Source organism: Pinus tabuliformis, chromosome 6, assembly GCF_031772625.1.
Source record: "Pinus tabuliformis cultivar Carrire ecotype Pingquan chromosome 6, CPIR1, whole genome shotgun sequence".
NCBI lineage: Eukaryota > Viridiplantae > Streptophyta > Pinopsida > Pinales > Pinaceae > Pinus > Pinus tabuliformis.
The window spans coordinates 1,964,166,294-1,964,176,435 of NC_142292.1; the positions used below are offsets into that span (position 1 = coordinate 1,964,166,294).

General features: G+C 43.8%; 1 protein-coding gene across 1 annotated transcript; it reads left to right on the top strand.

The window, feature by feature from the left end:
* Positions 1-5,729: 5,729 nt before the first annotated feature.
* Positions 5,730-6,632, top strand: LOC149267032 (uncharacterized). Its single transcript, XM_089410014.1, has one exon. It carries the CDS (start codon positions 5,730-5,732, stop codon positions 6,630-6,632), a length of 903 nt encoding a protein of 300 aa, XP_089266140.1.
* The last annotated feature ends 3,510 nt before the right edge of the window (positions 6,633-10,142 follow it).

Below are 10,142 nucleotides of genomic sequence, written 5' to 3' on the forward strand. Positions count from 1 at the left end.
GTAAACCCATCAGGGCCTGGGGCCTTATTTTTGTGCATGCCATTGACAATTTCTTCCACCTCTTCTAGAGTAGCTACTCTCATCAAACCTATGTTCTGATCTTGAGTAACCCGATGGGTGATATGTTGCGAGATTCTTTTTATAGCTTTCATTCTATTTCTTGTGGTTCTGATAGGAGATCTCTGAAATGATTTACCAGAAGTTCCTCCATTTCTTCGTGTTGGACTCTGTGATTACCCTCCTCATCTTTTAGGGAGTAGATTCTGTTATGATGTCTATGTTGGACCATGGCCTTGTGAAAAAATTGGGTGTTATGCTCCCCCTCCCTTATCCAGGTCACCCTCGATTTCTGTTTCCATAGGATTTCTTCATGTTTTCTTCTTTCCTCCAATTGATTTATTAGTTGTCCTTCTTCTTTAACTAATTCTTCAGATCTTCCTTCCTGTATGATTTTTTGTTGCACCTCCATCATACGCTTATTGATCTACTTTTGGTCATTAATAATATGCCCAAATTCTTCTTTATTCCATTTCTTAAGCTTATTCTTTAGATCCTTGAGTTTTAGTTGGAACGTATGCATGCATTTCCTCCCTTGCTACGTACTATGTCTCCACCACTCCTCTATTTTTTTTATGAGGTCTGGATCTCTTAACCAGAATGCTTCAAACCAGAACGGTCGATTTTTGGGGCTCGCCTTCAAATCCACTTCCAATCTTATCAGCCAGTGGTCCAGTCCCATGCCAGGGAGGATCGAGGCTTCTATGAATATATCTTTGGTTATGACTTGTTATGAGATTAATAATCTATCAAGTCATGAAGCTATTTGATGAATCCCTCCTCTCCTATTGTTCCAGGTGTGGACTCCGTTAATTGTTGGGAGGTCTACCAAGTGCAACTCAGTAATGGTATCTCCAAATATTTCCATGTCTGCGTCCATTCTTCTCATACCTCCCTTCTTCTCTGCTAGGGAGGTGATCATGTTAAAATCTCCTCCTACCACCTAGAGGTCTTCCCGGTATAGGTTTCTCATTTTTGCAAGATTTTGAAGAAATGCTCTTCTTTCTCCCAGGATATGGGGGCCATACACACTTGAAAGTAGCACCCATTCTTTCGATCTAATAATTCTAAACTTACCTGAGAGTATTCTAGGGAGGCTGACCCAGTCTTCAAACAAGATCTCTCCAAGGTTCCATATAATTGCCAACCCTCCAGCACTACCATTTGCATCCTGGGCTATGACTTGGTACTGGGGTTTAAAATTTTCCAAAATGCCTTTTAGTTTGCTTGCACTAATTTTAGTTTCTTGTATGATCATGATGCTTGGTCTGTCTTTCTTCAATCTCTCTTTGAGGTATCTCTGTTTTCCTCTGTTATTGAGGCCTCTTATGTTCCATGTTGTAATAATCATTTCAACGATTTTGGGGGTTGTTGAAAGACCTCTGATAATGGAACTACTCTTCCCGAGTTTACTAGTAGTTCCCCAACCATCTGGATGGATTCATTCATTGTTCTTCTTCCCCACTTTTTTCCCCCTTTTCCTAGGGTTCTTGATTCTTGTCCTTGCCCGCCTTGAGACCCTAGGTGCTCTGGTTGGGCTATGATAGTTGAGCCTAGTTTGACTTTATATCGCTGAAAAGTTTCCTTGTAGAGTTGCTTCTGGTCTTCTGGTATGAAACGTTCATCCAAGTGTCTCCACGCCTGTAGTAAATGTTTCATTACTTGTTCTTCTGCACTGAGATCTTCTTTCATGTTATCAATCTCCATTGGGTTTTTCTCTATCAATTGCATTGTGATCTCCTCTCTTGGTTTCTTTGCTACTTCTTTGCTCTTCGACTTGTTTCCTTCTAGTTCCTTCTTTTGCGGGCTTTCCATCTCCATGATATTGTCCAGGGTAGTCTCTCCCATTTCATCCTCCTGTAGAGTGGCAAATATGTTTTAGGCGCGCTGCTCTTTCTCATTTTGGCTTGCTTTCTGGTTACCTATCGGCCTTTGGTTCCTTTTTCTCCTGTGCACCTCTTGAAAGCCATCCCCTTCTTCTATTTCCTTCGTTTCTCCTGTCCTTCTCTCAGTCGTAGGGTTCTCATTATTATTTAATGGGCAAGCTCAATACAGGTGGCCATATTCATGGAAGAGACGACATCTAAAGGGGATATGTTCGTAGTCTAGGGGTTGTTGCCATATCTCATCATGGTATTCCAGTTCTATGAAGTTTGGTAGCGGCTCAGAAATCCATTGGTAGACTGAAAAGTCGTACCGAGATGGGGGCTGCCAGAAGCTTTTCTTGATCTGGGTTGTAGCATTCCTCCCAATGTCTCATGAAGAGGCCAGCATTGTTAAAAAAATATGGCCCATCCTCGAAAACCTTCTCCTTGTCTTCCAGGTTAGAAAAGATTACTGAGAAGAACCCTTTCACCCCTACCTTGAGATCTATGTGCCCTTTCGGTTGCCATCGTTGCTGGATCCATTTAATCAATTCATTCTCTGTTGGCCAAGCTCCAATAAACTTACATATCAGGGCGTGGTCCTTCATGTATCTTCGATATTCCTCCAGTTTATTGTTTGGAATGACAAAACGTGGTTTTTTTGTTGCTCTTGGCAGGCATTTCCCTCCCAATCCTGCTTGCCATTTCGCACCCAAAACCGGTATGCCTTTTCCACGGTTGTCGTTGCTTCTGTTTGCTCTGTGCTGGCTTGATTCACTTGCAGCAATGTTCCGGTAAGAGGGGATCTGTCGTGTTGCTATAGTGGCTTCACCATCTGCAGGGTTTGCAGGTTTGCAAGACCGGATCCGTGAAAACCCGTGCTACTCACATTGTGAAACCTTAGTTGCTCCCGCTCTCCATCCAAATACATTTCTAGGGTATAATATTATTCATAAAGTTTATAATATTATTCATTATTAATAATGAATAAATTAACTATTTAATGATTTAATTAATGAATAAATGAATTATTTAAATAATTAACAATATTTATATTAATAAATATAATTAATAATATTTAATAAATATTAATATTAATATGCTAAATTTATATATTAATATTAACATTAATATATTAAGAATGTTATTATTAATTTTAATTTTAATTTTAATGATATTAACATTAATATTAGATGAGGCTCGACTTAACAATGAATGGAGACCAAGGGTTTCAGGCCTCAGCCCTAGGTCTCATGACCCTGGCACATAATTGAATACGGCGACAGTTCAATGTCAGTTCTCAGTACTCGGCACCCAAAATGTCATACTTTTCTCTGGCCCCGAGGTATCGGTGGTGAGATTGGTACTCGGGCCATTAGTTTTACAACCACAGGATAGGGTTAATCCCTTTTAACCGACATTGTTTACTGCAAAGGGTTTTGACGATTAGGGTTTTGAGACGGTTGTGGTTTTCTCGCTGTGCCGGTTTAAGTTTGTTTGGGCGCGGCAGAGATGGGGTTTGATAGCGAATTTCTTGAGCTCGAGCCTGTGCCAGAGGACCTTTTGACGTGCTGGGGACACGAGGTCTCTTCCAAGAATCTTGACTTGTTTTTCCCAAAGAATGTAAACATCCAGGGTCCCAGTAAAGAGGCGATTGCAGGAGGCTCACAGTATGGGGTAAGTCGACGAGATGAGAACCTCCCGAGTGTCTAGAATGGTGTTTGGCGGGCGGGCGCTACTCCTGTGGAGAACCAAGAGCAGCTGCGGGCAGTCGAAGATCGGGCGGAATTTTTGAAGCATTTCTCTCGTATTATCTCGTCGAACGAGGATCAAGTGGCTCTTGTTGGTGGAGTCTCGCAAGGTCAAGCTAGCCCCTGGCAAGGTTTTCCTCTGCTTTTCGCACCCCAGGGTCAAGAAGCCTCACACGGTGGCGGAGGACCTTCTTTAAGCTCCATTCTGGCTGCTGCTTGCATAAATCGACTGCCCTGGGCCACATCTTGTGGGGGGGTTGACAGAAACCCTAGGACCTCGACCTCTAATTTGATCCCTCAGGCTGTTGCTTACTCAAAGGAGGTTGGGACCATTGAAGGAAACCAGCAGAGGAGGTCGGACGAAGCAGAAGTCCCTTCTGTGCCTGAAGGAGGGGGTCAAGGGCCGCCTGTTTCGGTTGCGCCGGATGCTCCTGTTCCAAATGCTGCGGGAGCGGAAGGGGACTTCAAGGAAGTCGTGGGGGCAAAGAGAAAGAAATCGAAGTCCATCAAGAAGAAAGAGCTTCGTCTGTGCTGTCTGTTGGGGGTAGATATCAGCATAGAACAAACAATGGACGCAACTGAGACTATTCTGGTTGGCCGTGTAAGAGGAAGGAAGTACTCGACCGAATACATAGCGGACTGGGTCCAATCCGAGTGGAAAGAAGCCCCGGGCAAGCCATCAGAGATTCTTGTTTTGGAAAGGGGTTGGTTTAGTATTCATTTTGACAGCAAATCACATGCGGACTGGGTCTTTGAACGGAACTGGTGTTTTGGAAAGCGTCCCATTCTTTTTCGCAGATGGACTCCATTATTTGATGCGCAGAAGGAGAAATTGGCGGAGTCCCCTGTCTGGGTAAAGCTCCCTGGACTTCCCTTACAATTCTGGACAGAATCCGTTTTTGTCTCTATTGGTAATACCCTGGGTAAATTTCTGGATTATGATAACTCTTACATCATAACCAAGGACAGGAGTATGGCTCGAGTGCTTGTAAGCCTAAATCCGAGGGAGGGATTGGCGGATGCGATGACGTTAAAATACAGGGACCTTGAATTCCTTCAAACTCTGGACTATGAAAACCTCCCTTTCCATTGTCTTCGGTGTCATAAGTATGGTCATCTTGCGAAGGAATGTCCATTGGGACATCGTCATCGTCGCCGTCAGATGAGACCCTTTCGACCTCAGGGGGCTCCTGCACAGGAAGTAGGGGGGCTCAGCAGAAGGTTTCAGTGCAATCTGTAGACCAGGCGAGGGCTTCAGAAATAATCGATCTAATGGAGCAGGAACACCTCTTGGATGGTAAAAATGCAGCTGCCACTCAGATTAATCCGCCGGCCACCCTGGCTCCCTTACCTGATGAGCTTGCTGGGGCGTCCATGGCAGGTACGTCTTCTTTTCCTCCTTTTTGCGAATGTTCTTCTGCAATCTCTTTACAGTCTCTCTCAGAAAGGCCTGGTCCCTCCAGGCAGATTTTAAATGATTTCTCTGCGCTGAATTTATCTAAAGCCTCCTCTGATAGTATTATTATCTCGGTCTCCCTTCCTTCTGATGATGCCTTACATCCCTCTGAGATTGCTATTACTTCTATTGAATCCTGTGTTCATATCTTGGATAACCCACCTTATAATCTTCGCCCTTTGGCCAATAGAAAGGGTAAGGGACAGGCTGTAGGAGGAATTGCCTTGGACCCAGTGGTTATTGGGCCAAGGAAGTTAAGGGGAAGAAAATCTTTACTCTCAAAAGCCCAGTTCAAAGCTGTCATTGATATCGCTGACGGGAAGCAGAAAACTCTTCCTGGGGTGCTTAGAGCGGAGCCACCACCCCCCCTGTTCCTTGATGATTCTACTTTCCTTCAACTGCAGAGGCTTAGCTAGCCAGCCGAAAAAGCTAGCCTTCAAAAACCTTGTGCACTCCTATAACCCTGATGTTATTCTCCTCCAAGAAACATTGGGGAAAAGTGACGATGTTATCTGTACTCTTCAAAAGTTTTTGCCTGGGTGGGCATTCTCAGCTCTCGACGCTGAAGGCAGGTCGGGGGGTGTAGTTACAGGTTACAATATGAGGAAGCTCAAGGAAGTTTCATCTTGGGGTTCTGAAAACTGTTTGGCAATGGAACTCTATTCTGGAGAGTTGTGTATATCCTTCCTTATCCTGAATATCTATGGGCCCTGTCTGGAGAGGGAATGCTTCTGGAACTCTTTCTTCAGCCTCTCTTGCCTCTCCCATCCTTACCTCATCATTGGAGGTGACCTGAACTTCTCTTTGGGGGATTCGGAATCTTGGGGTGCTAATGCCCACTCGGACCCCCTCTCTGTTTTTTTCATGAATAAAATTGCTTCCTACCACCTGGTCGATGCTCCTTTGATCAAATTGCGCCCTACCTGGAGAAACAGACGCCTCGGTGTCGATTGGGTGGGAAAAAGACTAGACCGCTTCCTTCTCTGTGAGCCTCTGGTGGATTTTCTATCAGTTTTCAGACACTGGGTCGGGGAAGGGGGTCACTCTGATCATTTCCCGGTCCTCCTGGAATTGAAAGGAGATGCAAAAAAACCAGGAACCCCTTTTAAATTCAACTCATCCTGGCTGAAGGATGAATCCTTTGAAGCTCTTTTCCATGATACATGGAGAAAGGACAATCATAATGAAGAAGGAAGCAGAAGCATCCACTTGTCGAACAATCTTAAGAGAATGAAGCAAGCGACAAAAGAATGGGCGCATCAGAAGAAACTGAAGGAAGAAGAGGAGCTCAAAAGTATAAACTTCGAATTAGATCTGTTGGAAAACTCGGATGGATCTGGTTATGAGTCCTTGGATTCAAGAAACAGAATTAAAGAGTTGGAAGCATCTCGGCGAAAACTTCTCCAGTTAAGGGAAGAAAGCTGGAGATTGAAAAGCAGAGCCATTTGGCTGCAAGCGGGAGACGAAAACTCTAAGTTTTTCCAGAATTATGCAAAGGGCTGAAAGATTGCTAATACAATTTGGGAATTGAAAAAAGAGGACGGGGAAATGGCAAAATCCTTTGAAGAACTGGCTTCTCTAGGTGTAAACCACTTTAAGAATCTTTTCAAAGCCCCGGAGGAAGTATCCATAGCGGAGGTCATCAGAGTTGCTCAATTCTTTCCAAGATATGTTGAGGAAGAAGACAATGACTCTATTATGGAAGCTGTCTCTAAACAGGAAGTGGAGGACATTCTCAAGGATATGCAGAAGGACAAGAGTCCTGGGCCAGATGGGTGGACAGTGGAATTTTTCCTTCATTTCTTTGAATTCCTGGGGGATGATCTGGCTGCAGTTGTGGATGAATCGAGATCCTCTGGATCTATCTATCAACCCTTCAACTCAACCTTTCTGGCTCTAATCCCCAAATCTGATCAGCCAACCTCTTTCGATGACTTTCGGCCTATTTCCCTATGCACCTGTGTCTATAAAATTATTGCTAAAATCATTGCTTCCAGGATGAAACCCTTCTTATCTAGGCACATCTCTCCAGAGCAATTTGGTTTCCTGGATGGAAGACAGATTCATGAAGCAATGGGAATTGCTCAAGAAACCTTGCATAGTTTAAAGAGGAATGGAAAGAAAGGGGCAATTATTAAAATTGATTTATCAAAGGCCTACGACAGAATAAGTTGGATGTACTTGTGCCTTCTGTTGACTCACCTTGGTTTCAGATTCGATTTTGTAAGGTGGATTATGATCTGCATTACTTCATCCTCTATCTCCTTATTAATCAACGAAGAGGGCTGCGACAAGGATGCCCTTTGTCCCCCCTTCTTTTCTTGTTGGCCGCAGAGGGGATGAGTCTGATGATTAGTAGGGCAAAAAGACAAGGAGAGCTCTGAGGAATTGAAGTGGCTGTTAATCTGTGGGTAACCCATCTGCTCTTTGTAGATGACATCATTCTATTCAGCAATGGAAGTGTGGAGGACTGTAGAGCTCTAAAGAGCATCCTGGACCTTTTTCTTAAAGCTACAGGTCTTAAAATCAATGAGCAGAAATCGACCCTTACAATATCGGGTATGTCTTTGGAGGAAAGTGGCAGAGTAGGGGCTCTTCTTCCATTTGAAATCAAATCTCTGCAGGAAAGCTTTAAATACTTGGGCTTCCTGTTGAAACCTGATACTTACCGGGTACAGGATTGGAAATGGCTCCTGATAAAAATAGAAAAGAAACTAAATTTGTGGAGTCATAAATGGTTGTCTCGAGCAGGGAGGCTGGTCCTAATAAAGACAGTTCTGATGGCAATTCCTGTTTACTGGGCCAGTCTCATGTGGGTACCTAAAGGTATACTAGCTTCCATAGACAAACTGTGTAGCAGATTCTTATGGGCCGGATCTAAAGTAGAACATGTGACTCCCTGGGTTGCATGGGATAAGATTTCGAGACCGAAAGAATGGGGAGGATGGGGAATTAAGCATTTGTCTTTTTTTTCAAAATCCTTAGCAGCCAAGCTGGCATGGAGACTTATATCGACCGATTCTCTTTGGTCCACTGTTACAAAAAGAAAGTACATAGCTCTGGCCACTGCAATGGAATGGGTCCACAATCCTGTAAAGTCCTCCAAAAATGCCTCGGTGGTCTGGAAGGCAGTAGTTGCTTTGGCTCACACTATTGAACAAGGAATTGCATGGAAAGTGGGGGATGGTACTCGGGTGAGGGTTGGATGTGATCCCTGGGCTGGGTGCTCAGAAAGATATGCCTTATCTCATGATCTGAAATTATTTTTAACTGAACGGGGATATCTTTTTCTGAATCAGGTGGCCAATCCTAGGACTACTACCATTTGGAGACAAGGGTGGTTGACAGAAGCTGACCTTCATTTGGAGGAGAGATGGAGGGAGGAATGGAGCCTTTTTGTCTTGGACCTCCAAAACTCCTCTGTCCGGATTTCAGAAGCAAGGGATGAGCTAGTTTGGGTCCATGCACAGACAAGAAGCTACTCACCTAAGACGGGCTACAAATGGTTGATGTCCCAACAAGGTTGGGAAGACCCTGCATGGTGGTCAAAACTTCTCTGGAAGTTGAAATGCCCTGCAAAAACCAGACTTTTCTTCTGGTGCATCCTTCAGAAAAAAGTGCCAACATGGGATTTCTTGCAGAAAAGGGGGAAAATAGGCCCGAGATGGTGCTCTCTTTGCAAAGCAAATGAGGAATCAACAACGCATTTATTTCTCACATGCCCTTTCAATGTCAGCCTTTGGGTTGAATCCTTGAGACTCATGAATTCTCCCCTCAGGTGGGAAGGAGACAGTATCCAGCAAGCATGGTTCCGGTGGTGGCAGGAGGCCTCTGATGACAAAGTCCGCTCCATCCCTCTCCTGATAGCCTGGGGCACTTGGCTAGCAAGGAACCAAGTAATTTTCAAAGATCTTCCCTTCCCTATTGGAAAACTGGCTGTGGAAGGGGCAGCAATATACGACAACATCCCATCCTCATCTGGACATTCCATCCACCGCTCTATTCAGACTGAATTTATTAGGGAATCTGTTCCGTGGGCCTACTTTGATGGGGCTGCAGACTTAAATGGACGGTGCGGAGCAGGTTTGGTCATTCATATTACTCCTGAAAAATCTTTTCGTGCCTCAATTGGCCTTGGGCAGGGGACTAATAATTTTGCTGAGCTCAAGGCTTTACATCACCTTCTTTGCTGGCTTTCCTTGAAACAGTTGAGACAGGTTCAGATTTTTGGTGACTCAAAGAATGTTGTGAATTGGTTCAACAGGACTCAACATTGCAGAAATTATATTTTGCTTCCTTTGCTTAATGAGATTTTGCATATCAAAAGCTTTTTTAATGAAATCACTGTTTGCCACATCTACAGGGAAAGAAACCAGGAGGCAGATAACTTATCTAAAATAGGTGTACAACAAGATTTGGGGACCTGGTCAGTAACAAAGATGGACAAGGGGGTGATCAATCCTATTGACCAGCCAGTCTTCGGATGACATTGTTCTGCTTTGATGTTCTACTTAATATCATGCTGCTGCTGTTATTTTAGTTTTATTTCGAACTACATATAATCTGTTATGTCTCTCTACCAAAACTATGGACTATCTCATTTATGTTTACTTTTCTGAGGGTTGTTTTCCTCATATGAGGAGGCCTGTTGACACAGTTTTCACAAAAAACTTTTTCTGTGTTGTTTTTTCAAGTAACTTTGAGACCGGAATAGTGCCTACTGCCGGTCTCTACAGGAATATACATTTTGATATGTCTGTTGTTTCTTCAGATGATGAAGGCATGCTTCTGTCTTTTTCTCTTATCTCTGTTTCGGTGATATGCCGGGAGATTTGAAAGACTGGAAGTGCCCTCTTTTTGAGAAGAAGTTTTTTTGCTTTGGCAGCCTTATGGATGCTTATGGGTACCCAAGGAAGCCGTGACTGCTTTTCTCCCTCACCTGAAGGAGATCGGGAGTTGATTTGTAATGCAATGCATATGCTATGAGACTCTCTAATATATATAGAAAGTCCG